This window comes from Mustela lutreola, chromosome 9 (assembly GCF_030435805.1).
Source record: "Mustela lutreola isolate mMusLut2 chromosome 9, mMusLut2.pri, whole genome shotgun sequence".
In the NCBI taxonomy this organism is placed as follows: domain Eukaryota; kingdom Metazoa; phylum Chordata; class Mammalia; order Carnivora; family Mustelidae; genus Mustela; species Mustela lutreola.
The window spans coordinates 144139029-144156515 of NC_081298.1; the positions used below are offsets into that span (position 1 = coordinate 144139029).

The following is a 17487-nucleotide window of genomic DNA, read 5'->3' on the forward strand; positions in this document are numbered from 1 at the left end:
TGGGTGAGCCTGATGGTGGGTATTATGGAGGGCACGTATTGCATGGAGTACTGCATGTGGTGCATAAACAATGAATTTTGGAACACTGAAAAAAATTTAAAAGTTAATAAAAACTTTTTTTAATTTTTTATTTCTTTTCAGCATAATAGTATTCTTTGTTTTTGCACCACACCCAGTGCTCCATGCAATCCGTGCCCTCTCTAATACCCACCACCTGGTTCCCCCAACCTCCCACCCCTCGCCCCTTCAAACCCCTCAGATTGTTTTTCAGAATCCATAGTCTCTCATGGTTCACCTCCCCTTCCAATTTCCCTCAACTCCCTTCTCCTCTCCATCTCCCCTTGTCCTCCATGCTATTTGTTATGCTCCACAAATAAGTGAAACCATATCATAATTGACTCTTTCTGCTTGACTTATTTCACTCAGTATAATAAAAACATTTTTTAAAAAATAGACTCAAGGGGCACCTGGGTGGCTCAGTGGCTTAAAGCCTCTGCCTTCGGCTCAGGTCATGATCTCAGGGTGCTAGGATAGAGCCCTCATCGGGCTCTCTGCTCAGCAGGGAGCATGCTTCCCTTCCCCTCTCTCTGCCTGCCTCTCTGCCTGCTTGTGATCTGTCTCTGTTAAGTAAATAAAATATTTAAAAAATAGACTCAAAATGGATGAAAGAGTTCAATGTGAGACAGAAATCCATCAAAATCCTTGAAGAGTACACAAGCAGCAACCTCTTTGACCTCACCCACAGCAACTTCTTCCTAGAAACATCGCCAAAGGCAAGGGAAACAAGGTCAATAATGAATATTTAGACTTTATCAAGATAGAAAACTTTGGCACAGCAGAGGAAACACTCAACAAAACCAAAAGACAACTGACAGAATGGGAAAAGATATTTGCAAATGACATATCAGATAAAGGGCTAGTATCCAAAATCTATAAAGAACTTATCAGACTTAACACCCAACAAACAAATAATTCAATCAAGAAACAGGCAGAAGACACAAAAAGATATTTCTGCAAGGAAGACTTCCAAATGGCCAACAGACTCATGAAAAAGTGTTCTGTGTCACTCAGCATCGGGGAAATACAAATCAAAACCACAATGAGATACCACCTCACACCAGTCAGATTGGCTAAAATTAACAAGTCGGGAAACAACAGATGTTGGCAAGGATGTGGAAAAAGGGGAATCCTCCTACACTGTTGGTGGGAATGCAAGCTGGTGCCGCCACTCTGGAAAACAGTATGGAGGTTCCACAAAAAGTTGAAGATAGAGCTATCCTATAAGTCAGCAATTGCACTACTGGGTATTTACCCTAAAGATACAAATGTAGTGATACAAAGGGGCATGTGTGTACACCCAAATGTTTAGAGCAGCAATGTCCACAATAACCAAACTATGGAAAGAACCTAGATGTCCATCAACAGATGAATGGATAAGAAGATGTGGTATAAAATGGTTAACAGACACATAAAAAAATGTTCACCATCATTAGCCATCAGGAGAATCAAATCAAAACCACATCGAGATACCACCTTACACCAGTTAGAATGGCCAAAATTAACAAGACAGTAAACAACAAGTGTTGGAGAGGATGTGGAGAAAGGGGAACCCTCTGACCCTGCAATAGTACTCCTGGGCATTTACCCCAAAGATACAGATGTCGTGAAAAGAAGGGCCATCTCTACCCCAATGTTCATAGCAGCCATGGCCACAGTCGCAAAACTGTGGAAAGAACCAAGATGCCCTTCGATGGACAAATGGATAAGGAAGATGTCCATATACACTATGGAGTATGATGCCTCCATCAGAAAGGATGAATTCCCAACTTTTGTAGCAACATGGACGGGACTAGAAGAGATGATGCTGAGTGAAAGAAGTCAAGCAGAGAGAGTCAATTACCATACGGTGTTGTTTATTTGCAGAGCATAAGGAATAACACAGAGGACATGGGGAGGTGGAGAGGAGAAGTGAGTTGTGGGAAATTGAAAGGGGAGATGAACCATGAGAGACTGTGGACTCTGAGAAACAAACTAAGGGATTTGGAGGAGAGGGAGTGGGAGGTTGGGGGAACCAGGTGGTGGGTATTATGGAGGGCACGTATTGCATGAAGCACTGGGAGTGGTTCATAAACAATGAATATTGGAACTCTGAAAAGAAATTTAAAATATAAAATTTTTTTAAAAAACTAAAAAAAAAGAAGAGTGGTATATATTTACACACAATGGAATACCACGCAGCCATCAAAAGAAACGAAATCTTGCCATTTGCAACAATGTGGAGGAACTAGAGGCTATTAGGCTGAGCGGAACAAGTCAATCAGAGGAAAACAATTACATTTGATCTCCTGGATATGAGGAAGTTGAGAGGCTGTGTGGGGTCCATGTGGGGTAGGGAAGGAAAAAATGGGATCAGGAGGGAGACAAACCGGAAGAGACTCTTAATCTCACAGAACAAACTGAGGTTTGCTGGAGGTGGGGGGAGTAGAGATAGGGTGGCTGGGAATGGACATTGGAGAGGGTCTGTGCTATGGGGAATGCTGGGAAATGTAAGACTCGTTATTCAGAGACCTGTATCCCTGGGGCAAATAATACATTATATGTTAATTAATTAATTAATTAATTAATTAAAAAGTGAACAAGCAAGCATGGGGGGGGGAGAAAAACTAATGCATAAAAAGATCCAACCAAAAAACACAAAATGCTGTTTATCATTTCAATGTTTCACTCCAAAAAACTGACAAATACAACATAGAGAAAAAAACTAATTCCTCAGAGATGCAGTGAACTGGAGTCTTTAGGCCAGTGTTTGGAGAAGGGCTTTGTAGGATGTGGATTTCCTTGGGGGTGGAAAGAGGGGAGCCGACATTTGAGCAGAAACTGGACATTAACGTGCAAAGTCACTTGGTGCTGCTTCCAGAGAACAAAGGAAAGGAAGAAGCCACCCATTTGAATTAATCCAGGCATTCTAAAGTGCTGCATGCATGAAATTTCACAGCACCACATCGGCTATGAACTCACCCCATTTTGATGAGGACATAGATCTTCAGCAAGGTCATGTAACTGGATAAATGCTACTGAGATAGGAAGAGCCAGGATTCACTGCAACCCAGGCCTTCTGTCCCTGAGACCACACTCCCGGTATCTGATATCTGGTTCAGCTGCCTCCTTTTCCTGATACCCACTATCCTCAGGATACAAACGGGTGAAAAGGAGACAGAAGTAAAGGTTGGGTGCAGGCGAACTATGATAGTGTGATTTAAAGCTCTTCCATATTGTAAGCAAACATTACATTTGATTTTTGATAATAAGGCAACCAGGAAAAATTCCTGGTATAACTCAGATTCTCTGGAGTTTCCCCCAGTCATGGGCACACACACACCATGTCTTGATTTACGTTCTTTTGTGAATACAGTTTTCTCCACAAAAGAAATCATGAATTCTAGGCTTTACTGGACATTTTTTTTGAAGCGTAATTACTAGCCTATAATATTTTGTTTTATAGAAGAAAAACCTATGTTCCTCATCTCTAATTCATCCCAGAAAATGTAGGGTTTGAATAATGATCGGATTCTATACAGACTTGATGGTGTTTGTCTTTTCAATGTACCATTTTGCAGCCATTATTATGAGAAGAGCCCCAGGACAGCTAACACATCATTAGGTTTCACTGCAAAGTTCATTTGCTGGTGGTACAATTAGAAGATTATTTGCTAGAGAAAATTAACTTTAACTGCCCAGTGGCTCAGTAATTACAGAACATACATTCCAACAAGTGCTAGCTTACTGATACCAGCAGAAATCAAGCCAAAAGATTTGTCAGAGCTTTAGTCACCTAAGTCTGGATTCCGATTTCATACTTCATTGATCTAAAAAGTAGTGAAGAAAATGAAATTTAAATGCCTCTCCATGATGAACTTCACAAGCAAAGAGCACCGATCTATGTACATCACTGAAGGTACACAGATGATTCCAGAGTCTCGAGGACACCTGGAAATGCCCTGACCCTCCCCACTCCCCACCCCTACCAGTGAACAGGATCACGCTGTCTCCCTCATGGAAAACACTAACAAACCTAAAGAGATCTGGGAAGAGAAATGCCTCCAAGTGTCGGTATTTCGACCATGTGTCCAAAACATTTCAAATAAACTATGACAGTCTCCCCACCAAATCAAAGGTCTAACAGGGTCTATTAGAAAACTCCCCGACCCACAGGACAGAGGAAAGAGAAGCATGTACCGAGCATGTTTGGGCATGTTGGCCCATGCTTCCAGGCTTCCTTCCTCATCAGCTCATACATAAAACACAGACTGATTTTACAAGGAAATGTTTGGGGGGGGGGGGGAATTAAATACTCTTCATTATACATACACTGAAGAGGATTTTAATGTCAATTTTAGTAGCAACATATTCTGCTACCTGAACACTGGATTCTGTAGGAAATCAGAATTCAGGGTACAGAGTGTCAAAGTCCACTGGAGTGATGGTAGTAAAGACACCCAGACAGAGTGGATTCAACAACAGCAATTTGTGTATCACCGTTCTGGAGGCTGGGAGTCTGAGAAGCCTGTGTGCCTGGGTTCTGGCGAGGGCCCTCGTCCAGGTCCATGGACGGCTGCCTTCTCGTGTGTCCTCACATGGCAGCAAGAGCATTGAGCTGTCCAGTCCCTTTTACAAGTACACTAATCCTATTCATGACCGGTTCACCTCCCAAAATCCCCACCTCCTAACACCCACACTGGGGATTAGGTTTCAACTTGGGAATTTCGGGAGGACACAATAATTCTGTTTGCAGCTGGTTACAGTGATATATAAATCATGATATAGCATATGGTCAAGCCTGAAAACAATCATCACAAAATCGGACATCTATGAAGGAATGTGTTCTTGTCAGTGAGGCTCGCTGTAACAAACAGGATTTAGCAGGATTAGCGCTGTCACAAACTTAACCCAAAATGTCAGGGCATTAATTCAATGCCTCTTGGCAACTCAGATGTCAATGGATTAAGATTTTCCTTCAAAAACAATAGGATGTTTTGGGGCGCCTGGGTGGCTCAGTGGGTTAAGCCGCTGCCTTCGGCTCAGGTCATGATCTCAGGGTCCTGGGATCGAGTCCCACATCGGGCTCTCTGCTCGGCAGGGAGCCTGCTTCCTTCTCTCTCTCTCTCTGCCTGCCTCTCAGTGTACTTGTAATTTCTCTCTGTCAAATAAATAAATAAAATCTTTAAAAAAAAAAAAAACAATAGGATGTTTAATTTGCATCTTTGCAGATGCAATTGAGAATTCAGATCACAAGCCAGCTTGCTCACAAAATTACACTATCTGGGTGGGTTCCCAAGTCCCACGTTACTACCTGGACCCCGGGTGTCTTTGGGTGAGCAGCCTGCAGAAGATCAGCTCAGCAGCCCTCTCCAACGAGTCTCACCTTTATCTCAGCCCTGCAGGAATTTCCTCAACTAACATCCACATAAAAGGAGTCACTTACGGTCAAAAGTAAACCAACAAGATTATTCTCTCAACTGAGAAAAAAACAACTAAAATAACAGGAAATAGAAACAGCTTTCCAACACAGGCATCTCAGATGCACAAGGACAATATTTCAGCAAAAGCAAGTGTGAAAGGACATGCAGGACCAAGAAAGTCTAAAGAACGATACACGTGATTTGAAAAAGAATGAGGGGGAATTTTTAGAAATGAAAAATTAGTTTAAAGTTAAAACTCAATGAATTGGTTTGATAGCATCTTATATACAGCAGAAAAATTAGCCAAAAGATCAATGTGAACCAAGTACCTAAAGCCCAAAGAAAACAGAGAAATTCGGACAAAGAGGAGGACTCCCCGAGGTCCGTGTCGGTGAGACAGGCCAACCCACATCAACTCCAAGGCAGAAAACACAGAAAGTGTAAGACAGAGGCATCCTCTAAAGACAAGGGCTGTTGAAAGTTACCACACCAGACTCCAGAGAGTCCAATCAACTGGCTACTTGGACAAATCGCTTACACCACAGTACACTGACGTTAAAGAAAATACATTCTAAATAGCCAGAATAGATAAAATCTTACTTTCAAATAAGTAAATTGTGATAACTGGTTTCTCATCAACAACCTCGAAGTTTAAAGACAATAGAAAACACCTTCCAGGGCCCCCGGAAGGTGCGGTCAGTTATGTATGCAACTCTCGGACTCTGCTCGGATCAGGATCTCAGGGTCATGAGATCGAGGCCCGTGCTGGGCTCCGCACTCAGCAGAAAGTGTGCTTGGGATCCTCTCTCTCCTTCTGCCCCCGCCCCCAACTTGTTTTCTCGCGCGCGCTCTCTCATACATAAAACAATGAAATCTTCCCCGAATAAAGAAAGGAGAAGGGACGAGCAGCTTCTGTGGACTGAAGGACCTGTCATTCCGACAGAAGCATCCGTCCATGACATACACACGAAGAATGAGGGACAGAACACTTCCATCCCTGGGGACACTGGACTAAGTAGCTCTGATCGACCTGTCCACTGAAAACTAATAAAATCAGACAAAATGACAACATTTTCTCAAAACATAAGACATCTAACAAAATAATGAGGAATTACCAGGCCAAGGTCCAGGAAATAAAGAAGATCCAAATATGTGAGCCCACTATCTGGGGCCACTGCAGCCCAGGGCTTGCTGCCCACAGACAGATGGCTGAGAGGTTGAACCATGTCTTTGATGGGCTCTGTGGCCAGCAGGCAGAAGCACTTGGCTCAGGGCACCAGCAACGGGGCTCCCTGTGAACTATCCATACTTGTGAACTGAGACCCCAGTGGGATCCATCCAGTCATCAAGCCATCTGGGTGGCCCAAATTATCACATATTCTGAAATTGCACTAAGGTGATCGTGAACAGTGGATGACAGGTATCTGGCCAAAACACACAAAAAATCAACTTTGGCAAAAGACATTATCACCCTAGGCCTCAAATTATTTCTGCCAATAAGTTTTGAGAGTAATATCCCGCATCCAAAGATAACTAGCAGATAGAGAGACAAGACAGCATGACAGAAAACCAGGAGGAGCGTCAGCCAGGCTCCCTCCCAGATCCCTGGTGCTGGGGAGAGCCAGCTGCTAAGTCACCTATAAAGAGGCTCCCACTGCAGGGGTGAAGCTTCCTGCCCCCTGGTGAAGAGTGAGCCGGGAAGCACCCACCCCAGTCCGGCCTTCCGATGACAGTAGCCACATGCTGACTGCAACCTCACGAGAGTCTCAGAGCCAGAATCACTCAGCTAAGCTGCTCTTGAATTCCTGATCCCAGAAACTGTGAGAAAATAAAGCTGTTTTAAGCCAAAAAGCTTGGGGTGATTGGTTATATGGCAGTAGGTAACGAATGCACCCTTCTAGAGAGAGTCTTACCCAAACGCACTTCAGACAAGCCAAAGAATGTTTACAACAGTGTTTCATTTATTCCAGCATAAAATTTAGAACAACCCAAATTAGCCATCAACAGATGGGAGAAGTAAACTGGCATTTTGGTCCATGAAAGAGCACATGACCACAGAGGCCAGTGACCTCCAGCCTCATACTATTGACGGGGATGAAAATCACAGCTTATCATCATGTGGAAAAGCAACCAACAGAAAACCAGAAGTACACAAACATGAGAACATTGAAAAATCTGTCCTTTGAGGATCGATCATCATGGAAAGATGATACAGAAACCAGGAGAGCGGTGTCACCTGTGGGAAAGGGTGGGGACGGAAGTGGCAGGTCGCCAAACACCAGCTGCGTCCTCTCGGGATCCCGAATGTGGCTTAGACAGATTTTTCTTAAACTCTACATAGAATATTGTGTACACTGCTGTGTATACAATACATTTCACCATAAAAGAAATGAGTTAGCAACAGTGCCAACACAGGCAGTGTGTCTTTTAAAGGCAGACACAAGAAATAGGTGATCCTGCCACAGGTCAGGAATTCCTGAAGGATAAGGAAGAGCTTCCCCCCCTTGCATTTTGTAAAGAAGCCATTTCAGAGGCCCTGCTCCAAAACAGAATCTCTCATAGTCGTGACCCCTCTCTCTGTTATGGTGACTTGCTTCTTATCTCCCGTAAACCTGCATCGTAAAGCTCTCACAGCCTCTCTAGCACCCGGACTCCACCCCACGGGAAGGGGGGAACACCGGCTATTTGTTGAAGAACTGCAAGGTTGAATTCGGGGTTCTGGAGACACTTGTATAACGACAGTTACTAAGAAAGCTCGGAGAAATTGTAAGAAGCACTGGAGTACTCCTGAGAAGATGAATAGAACTGTGCTGTGTAAGCCCACTAGCAGTAAGACCTCAAAGGGACTGTGACACCAATGTCGGGCTTAACAAAAAAGCCTCAAACTGGCATTCTGAGGGGACGCCATCCAACAGGACTCACAAGTTGAATATGGCCACTCCGTTTCCATCAGGATTTCACACACAAGTGTATCTCCCCAGGACAGCTAACATCTCTCCCGCCGGCTGTCTTGACCTCAGCAGACACTGGGGAGGGGGTCTCTTTGCTCTCCGCAGACATTCAGTCTGTGCTGTGGGCCAGCCTTGCTTCATGGGCCAGGAGTCTGGAGATGATGCTTACAAGGCCCCAGTCTAGCAGGAGACTCTGCTGGAGACCCACGCATTTCACACCTTAGCAAGTGCGTTCATCCGGGAATGCCCAGCCAGGCATGGCCCAACACGTGAGGAGGGGGGAAGCCAGGCAGAGGATGACCCTTATCTGACTCCTGCCTCCCAGCTGCTCCCCAGTTCTCCCCGCAGGGCCAGCTCCCTCCCTTCCTGCAGATCTTCCAGCCAGGTGGACTTTTCAGGCCGGCCTGCCCTCAGGGCCACTGCCCGCCCATTCCTCTTTCCAGGCCCTTTCTGACACCCTCTAACACACGGCGGGGGGGCAGGTGGACGCCAGCAGGTGGACGCCAGCCCGGCCACAACCAGCAGGAGGGGGCTGTGCGCACAGGGGTGCTGCCCCACTGGTGAGTCACCAGGCACAGAACACGGCTCTGCGCTCGCCTGGTCACCGTGAGAAGGGGCGACAGTGCGCGTCCCTCGCTCGCGCTGGCCGGTCACAGGGCAGAGGGTGACAGGTGTGCCTCCCGCACTTGCCGGGTCACAGCCCACGGCGGGCAACATTGCGCTGCCGCACTCTCCGGGTCACCCCGCACAGAGGGCAGAGGGGAGACGGCGCACCTCGAGGGCAGCGGGCCGCGCGGGGAGGGGGCACCGCACTCACTCGAGCTTCTTGAAGGGCTCGCGGCCGGCCGCCACGTACTTGCCGCCCGCCCGCAGCGCCTGCAGCTCGAGCACCGGGTGCCCGCACGTCGGCGTGAACAGGCGCCGCACGCCGAAAGGCACCTCCATCCGCTCGGTGAGCTGGTCCAGCAGCGCCTCGAAGGTGGCCACGGGCCGCCGCGGCAGCACGAACCTCCGGCCCACGAAGAACGCGTCCCCGTTGCGGTACACCAGGATGGTCTTGGCGGGCGTGGTGTCCACCAGCACGTGCGGCCCGCGCGTGCCCATGGCCGCGCTGCCCCAGGGCCACCGGACACCGCTCGCTGCCCTCGAGCCGGGGCGCAGCCAGGGAGTGGGCGCGGGACCGCGGTGCGACCCCGGGTCCCTGCGCGGGCTGACGCCAGCCGGCCATTGTGACCGCCTGTGGCCTGCAGTCCAGAGAGGGGCAGGACGATGGCCAGGGAGGGGAGGCAGGGAGTCGGCGCAGGGGAGCGGCGGGCATCTGAAAGCCTGGACAGGGAAGGGGGCGGAGAGCCAGGACCAGGGAGGAGCCTCCGCGAGCCTAGACAGGTGCAGCGAGCAGAGCTCGGGGAAAGGAAGGGAGACAGCCGCTCTCTGTGATCTACCTCTCTGGCAAGGTGGCAGGAATGGGAGGGTGCTGAGGACCACCTCACACTAACCACAGCCTTCCCACTGCGCTGGCCGGCCTCCTGTGCAGGACAGGTTGCTGGGATGGGGGTGCGCATCAGGACAGTCTCCACCATCAAAACTCGTCAAGGAAGAATTGTATGGAACCATTCAGAGCCTGTGAGAAACTAGATTTCTCCTCACAGCTGGCACACGGCTCCTCACCAGTCTGACCCTCAGAATCCACTTTCATTTGGGGGAGAAAGAACAATTGCAGGGCACGGGCGCCCCTGTGGAAGCTATTCCTTTTCTGGGTAGGGATGGGCCAGTCCTCTTGAGCTGAGACAGTGAATGATTCCTGAAATACATTTTTCCAGTGGTTTTGATGGGCTTAAACTTCTGTTGAAGGCGATAGGCTATGGATATGCAGCCACATCTACAGACGGAAGAGGCGCAGAGTGTGCTACATCAAGATCTCGGAGTGGTTTTGTCAAGTAAACTTTAGGAGACCACCTGCCTTTCACAGCCTCAGCCAGTTTTTCACCTACCTCACACTTCACAGCGACCATAAGTACAGATGCCAGCGTGTGAGAGTGACCACTTTATTAAATAACCAGGAATCCCATTGATCTTGGTAAGATTCATTGCTAGAAGCCTCTTAAGTTTGGGGTGTTAAGAACATTTCAGGAGACGTGTAGGACCGCGTTGACCAGCGCTCGGCCTTGCGGGGCGTCAGAGGTTGGCTCGGAAGCCCGCTTTCACGGAGAACCTCATCATGGGCTTCTCGCGGGGCCGCAGCAGGCAGATGGAGCTGGGGAAGCCCTTGAGTCGCAGGCGGCCCACGCCACCGTCCGGGGAGATGGTGAGCCTTGCGTGTGTGATGACGTCCTGGAGCTCCAGGGTCAGGCTGTCGAACAAGTGACTGTTGTTGGCGGAGAGCTGAAAGAGAAGCAGGGAGGCACTCTTGTGATAACACAGGGCGAGGCCCATGGAGCCAGCCATCCTGTGGGCTCAACACCCATGAACCGTGACAGGTACTCACTGATAGTGAGTTGGCTGACCACAGAGAAAAGCTAGTTGGGATCACAAGCCTGGGGAACACTGACATGAACACTCAGGTCCATGCTATCTGTGGTTCTTAATAGTCATTGAAGTAGACACACTGATAAGGAAAGCAAGTGACCTCCCAGAGGTCGTCACCCATAACTCCATGGGAGCAACCTTCACACCCCACTCTGACCCGCAAATGACTATCTTCTTACCGGATGGAAGCGGACACTTCCAGAATGTCTCAGCATCCACTCCACAGAGGACACGCGGTTAGAGGTTTGAATATGCTACTCATCCCTTCTAAAAAGTTAATATACTGCAGAAACATCTCTCATATACATATATACGGAAATACGTATATATTCCTTGCACATGATGATTTAAAACAAAACTTGTTAGAAATGCAAAAGTATGAAGAAATAGAGCGTGTGTTTTCATGACAAATGAAATACGTTTTTTAGAAGCTTGTCCGTGTTACTGTTAAACACGGTGCATCTGAGGGATGCGGCCAGGCTGGGGACCAGCCTGCCCAGCTCCCCATGGGTACCACACCTTAGTGACTGGCAGCAGCGGTTTCCACTTATGGCCCAGAAGCTTCCACTTCTGCTTAATCATATCTTCTTCCTCCTGAGTTGTCAGGATACAACCATCCAGCTTACAGCTGTCGGGAGAATTGCCTGTCGGAGCAAACGCAGGGTGACTCTCCATTTTGTGTAGCACTTTGACTTACAGGGTCTTGGACTTTTTAATCAAATCAAAGACCCAGCAAAGAGCAAAATGTTCTCTCTGAACAGAAGCTAAAAGTGTGATGTATGTGGGAGAAGGAATGCACCCAGTAGTGATGGTGTTGGATTGCCCGATGAATTTAGGTGTGTGTTTTTCAGAGGAATCAAAATCAACCTGACATCATGAGGCCAACATGAGTTGGCTGGCATGTTGGAGTTTGGACGTACAGCATTTTACTTGTAAAGGTAAAGGTATCTGATAAGCCTTTATCAGGAAGAACAAATCATTCTCTCTGAACAGAAGCAAATGCAGCTAAGTACTTGCACAGGGATGTGTGGCTCATCTGAAGCTCTCTTGAAGCTGAAGATACTTTCCCTATGGCATCATATTTCTTCACATGAGGCACAGAGAAAGACAGAGCTAAGTTAACCAGTCAGTGAGCAGCACCCACCCAAGTGCTGTATTCCAGGGGTGCTGACTGCTCCCCAGGTGAGACACGAGGTCCCAAGTCTCTCTTCTCTCTGCAGTTCATCAGGGCTGTGCCCAGTGGAGTTGCAGAGCCATGCTCTTTGTGGGGAGAACATTTTGGGGAGTCCCCTAAGACTTTAAGATCAGCAGAGGAGGACTTGCTGATCAAGAACCTGACAGGAGCAGCATCTTGGTGGCTCAGTTGGTTAAGCATCTGCCTTCAGATCAGATCTTGATCCCACAGTCCTGGCATTGAGCCCCATTTCAGGCTCCCTGCTCAGCAAGGAGCCTACTACTCCCTCTCCCTCTGCCTGCCTCATCCTCTGCTTGTGCACTCTCTCTCTCAAATAAAAAAAAAAAAAAAAAAAAAGAATCTGACAGGAAAAAGAAAAATGCATTATTCTCATGCCCCCTGCAGCTCATCTCTTAAAACAGTGATCTCCGTGGTGGGTGAGCACACCCCTGGGTGCACACAGAAACCCAACAGATGCAGGAGGAGAACATTAAACCCACTATTTCTGATTGCATTCCTTTAATATGTATACACATGCACATGTGTATTAGGTTTTGTGTATTTGAGATGACAGCTGGATCCTGACATGCCCCACACCCCAGGGCTACCGTCAAATTGTGATGCACAGAACCTAGACAGCAAACAGCAGCAAGTTCATGATGGAATAGTCCAGGCACCCTGGTTACATGGGTTACTGTTACCTGGTTTTAACTAAACTATCATTCACAGAATTAATAAGTGATTTTAAACTATTCATGCAGACACCCATGGATTAAAGATACCATCAGAAATGCAAGCACCTATAAACCAGGAGAACAGAGTACAGCTGACATCACCACTGACCCAGGATGAGCTCTTCATCAGCTATGGTATTTATCCCAAAGATACAGATGTAGTGAAAAGAAGAGGCACCCGCACCCCAGTGTTCATAGCAGCAATGTCCACAATAAACAAACTGTGAAAGGAGCCGAGATGTCCTTCAACAAATGATTGGATAAAGAAGATGTAGTCCATATATACAATGGAATATTACTCAACGTTCAGAAAGAATGAATACCTAATTTTGTATCAACATGGATAGAACTGGAGGGGATTATGCTGAGTGTAAGAAGTCAAGCAGAGAGAGTCAATTATGTGTGGATACACTCATGTGTATGTGTCGATTACACTCATGTGTGGAACATAAGGAATAGCATGGAGAACCACAGGTGAAGGGAGAGAAAACTGAAGGGGGGGTGGGGAATCACAGAGAGAGACAAACCATGAGAGACTCTGGACACTGGGAAACAAACTAAAGTTTATAGAAGGGAGGGAGGTGGGAGGATGGGGTAGCTGGGAGATGGTTATTAAGGAGGGCACATGTGGTGATGAGCACTGGGTGTTATAAGCAACTAATGAATCATGGAACACTACATCAAAAATTAATGATGTACCATATGTTCATTAACTGAATATAATAAAAAGAATAAAACTAAAGAAAGAAAGAAGAAAGAAAAGAAAAGTGAAAACAGTGACCCAATAATCAGATCTAAAATAGTCTTCCAAAAATAGGTCACAATGATAAATACTTCTTTATTTTTTTTTTAAGATTTTATTTATTTATTTGACAGACAGAGATCACAAGTAGGCAGAGAGGCAGAGAGAGAGAGAGGAGGAAGCAGGCTCCCTGCTGAGCAGAGAGCCCGATGCGGGGCTCGATCCCAGGACACCGAGATCATGACCTGAGCCGAAGGCAGCGGCTTAACCACTGAGCCACCCAGGCGCCCCGATAAATACTTCTTTAAATAATTCACTTAAGTCCACTACCACTGAAGAAGAGCTCCACTTTAAATATATATTGTGTCTTTCGTGGGGTATCACAATGGGTTAAAAAATAAAAACCATTGATATACTGTCTGCAAGAAACTCATTTTAGACCCAAAGACACCTCCAGATTTAAAGTGAGGGAGTGGAAAACAATCTACCATGCTAATGGACATCAAAAGAAAGCTGGGCTGGCAATCCTTATATCAGACAAATTCTATATTAAACCAAAGACTATGATAAGAGATAAAGACTCCATATCATACTTAAAGGTCTGTCCAACAAGACCACCTAACAATTTTAAATATCCATGCCACTAACATGGGAGCAGACAATTATATAAACCAACGAATAACAAAAGCAAAGGAACACATCAACAGTAATACAATAACAGTAGGTGACTTTAACACCCCCCTCACTGAAATGGACAGGTCATCTAAGCAAAAGGTTAACAAGGAAATAAAGGACTTAAATGACACACTGGACCAGATGGACATCACAGATATCTTCAGAACATTCCATCCCAAAGCAACAGAATACACATTCTTCTCTAGTGCACATGGAACATTCTCCGGAATGGATCACATCTTGGGTCACAAATAAGGTCTCAACTGGTATCAAAAGACTGGGATCAGGGGCGCCTGGGTGGCTTAGTGGGTTAAGCCTCTGCCTTTGGCTCAGGTCAGGATCTCAGGGTCCTGGGATCGGGCCCCACATCGGGCTCTCTGCTCAGCGGGGAGCCTGCTTCCCTCTCTCTCCCTCTGCCTGCCTCTCTGCCTGCTTGTGATCTCTGTCTCTCTGTCAAATAAATGAATAAAATCTTAAAAAAAAAAAAAGACTGGGATCATTCCCTGCATATTTTCAGATCACAATGCTCTGAAGCTAGAACTCAATCACAAGAGGAAAGTTGGAAAGAACTCAAATTATCTGGAGGCCAAAGAACATCCTACTAAAGAATGAATGGGTCAACCAGGAAATTAAAAAGAAGAATTTCTTAAAATCACAGAAACAAATAAAAATGAAAACACAACTGTTTGAAATCTTTGGGACACAGCAAAGCTGGTCCTGAGAGGAAAATATATACAAATACAAGTCTTTCTCAAGAAACAAGAAAGGTCTCAAATACACAAGCAACCCTTCACCTAAAGGAGCTGGAGAAAGAACAGCAAAGAAAGCCTAAACCCAGCAGGAGATGAGAAATTATAAAGATAAGAGCAGAAATCAATGAAATACAAACCAAAAGGACAGTACAACAGATCAACAAAACTAGGAGCTGGCTCTTTGAAAGAATAAGATTGATAAACCCTTGGCCAGACTTCTCAAGAAGAAGAGAGAGTGGACCCAAATTAATAAAATCATGAATGAAAGGGGAGAGATCACAACCAACCCCAAAGAAATACAAGTCATTAAAAGAACACATTATGAGCAACTATACATCATACAATTTGACAATCTGAAAGACATGGATGCATTCCTAGAGATGTATAAACTACCAAAACTGAACCAGGAAGAAATAGAAAACCTGAACAGACCCATAACCAGTAAGGAGATTGAAGCAGTTATTCAAAATTCTCCCCAAAAAACAAGAGCCCAGGGCCAGACAACTTCCCAGGGGAATTCTACCAAACATTAAAAGAAGAATTAATACCTATTCTCCTGAAACTGTTCCCAAAAAATAGAAATGGAAGGAAAACTTCCAAACTCATTTTATATGGCCAGCACTACCTTGATCCCAAAACCAGACAAAGACCCCATCAAAAAGGAGAATTACAGATCAATATCCCTGATGAGCATGGATGCAAAAATTCTAACAAAAATTCTAGCCAGGGGCGCCTGGGTGGCTCAGTGGGTTAAAGCCACTGCCTTCGGCTCAGGTCATGATCTCAGGGTCCTGGGATCGAGTCCCACGTCAGGCTCTCTGCTCAGCAGGGAGCCTGCTTCTCTCTCTCTCTCTCTCTCTCTCTCTCTCTCTGCCTGCCTCTCTGCCTACTTGTGATCTCTGCCTGTCAAATAAATAAATAAAATATTTTTAAAAAAAATTCTAGCCAATAGGATCCAACAGTACATTAAAAGGATTATTCACCAGGACTAAGTGGGATTTACTACAGGGCTCCAAGTTTGGTTCAAGATCCACAAATCAATCAATGTGATACATTAATAAAACAAAGAACAAGAATCGTAGAATACTCTCAACAGATGTTGAAAAAGCATTTGACAAAATATGGTATCCTTTCTTGATCAAAATTCTTCACAGTGTATGGATAGAGAGTACATACCTCAATACCCTCAAAACCATCTATGAAAAACCCACAGCAAGTATCATTCTTAATGGGGAAAAACTGAGAGCTTTTCCCCTAAGGTCAGGAACACAGCAGGACTGTCCACTATCACCACTGCTATTCAACATAGTACTAGAAGTCCTAGCCTCAGCAATCAGACAACAAAAAGAAATAAAAGGCATCCGAATTGGCAAAGAAATCATCAAAATCTCACCCTTTGCACATATGATACTTTATGTGGAAAACCCAAAAGACTCCACTCCAAAACTGTTAGAACTCATACAGGAGTTCAGTAAAGTGTCAGGAAATAGAATCAATGCACAGAAATCAGTTGTATTTCTATACACCAACAGCAAGACAGAAGAAAGAGAAAATAAGGAGTCCATCCCATTTACAATTGCACCCAAAACAATAAGATACCTAGGAATAAACCTAACCAAAGAGGCAAAGAATCTTCACTCAGAAAACTATAAAGTACTCATGAAAGAAATCAAGACACAAAGAAATGGAAAAGCATTCCATCCTTATGACTTGGAAGAAGAAACATTGTTAAAATGTCATGCTACCTAAAACAATCTACACATTTTATGAATCCCTATCAAAATACCATCAAGTTTTTTCAAAGAAATGGAACAAATAATCCTAAAATTTATATGAAATGAGAAAAGACCCCAAAAAGCCAGAAGAATGTGTTTTTTTATGTTTTTTTTTATTTTTTAAATTTCTTTTCAGAGTTCCAAAACTCATTGTTTATGAATCTCACCCAGTGCTCCATGCAATACGTGCCCTCCATAATACCCACCAGCAGGCTCATCCAGCCTCCCACCCTCTCTCCTCTAAAACCTTCAGTTTGTTTCTCAGAGTCCACAGTCTCTCATAGATCGTTTCCCCCTCCAATTTCCCCCCCTCACTTCTCCTCTCCATATCCCCATGTCCAGAAGAATGTTTAAAAAGAAAACCAAATTTGGTGGGTGGCATCACAATTCCAGACTTCAGCTCTGTTACAAAGCTGTAATCATCAAGACAGTATGGTACTGGCATAAAAAAAAAAAAAAAAGACACATAGATCAAAGGAACAGAATAGAGAGTCCAGAAATGGACCCTCAACTCTAGGGTCAACTAACCCTTGACAAAGCAGGGAAAAAGTCCAATGGAAATAAGAAAGTCTCTTCAATGAATGGTGTTGGGAAAATTGGACAGCCACAGGCAGAAGAATGAAACTGGACCAGTTCCTTACACCACACATAAAAATAGACTCAAAATGGATAAAGGACCTCCATGTGAGACAGTAATCC

At 45.5% G+C, this 17487-nt stretch overlaps 2 protein-coding genes across 2 annotated transcripts in view; both read right to left on the reverse strand.

The window, feature by feature from the left end:
- The window catches only part of DCDC2C (doublecortin domain containing 2C), a 90122-nt gene extending 80546 nt beyond the window's left edge, over positions 1-9576 (reverse strand). Inside the window, exon 1 of the mRNA XM_059132757.1 lies at positions 9228-9576. Coding sequence (XP_058988740.1) covers positions 9228-9514 — 287 coding nt within the window. The 5' untranslated portion in view covers positions 9515-9576. The remainder of the gene's footprint in view (positions 1-9227) is intronic.
- Positions 9577-10419: 843 nt separating this feature from the next.
- ALLC (allantoicase) overlaps positions 10420-17487 on the reverse strand; it is a 29509-nt gene continuing 22441 nt past the window's right edge. Inside the window, exons 11-12 of the mRNA XM_059132758.1 lie at positions 11456-11580; positions 10420-10792 (exon numbers count right to left, since the gene is read on the reverse strand). Coding sequence (XP_058988741.1) covers positions 10586-10792; positions 11456-11580 — 332 coding nt within the window. The 3' untranslated portion in view covers positions 10420-10585. The remainder of the gene's footprint in view (positions 10793-11455; positions 11581-17487) is intronic.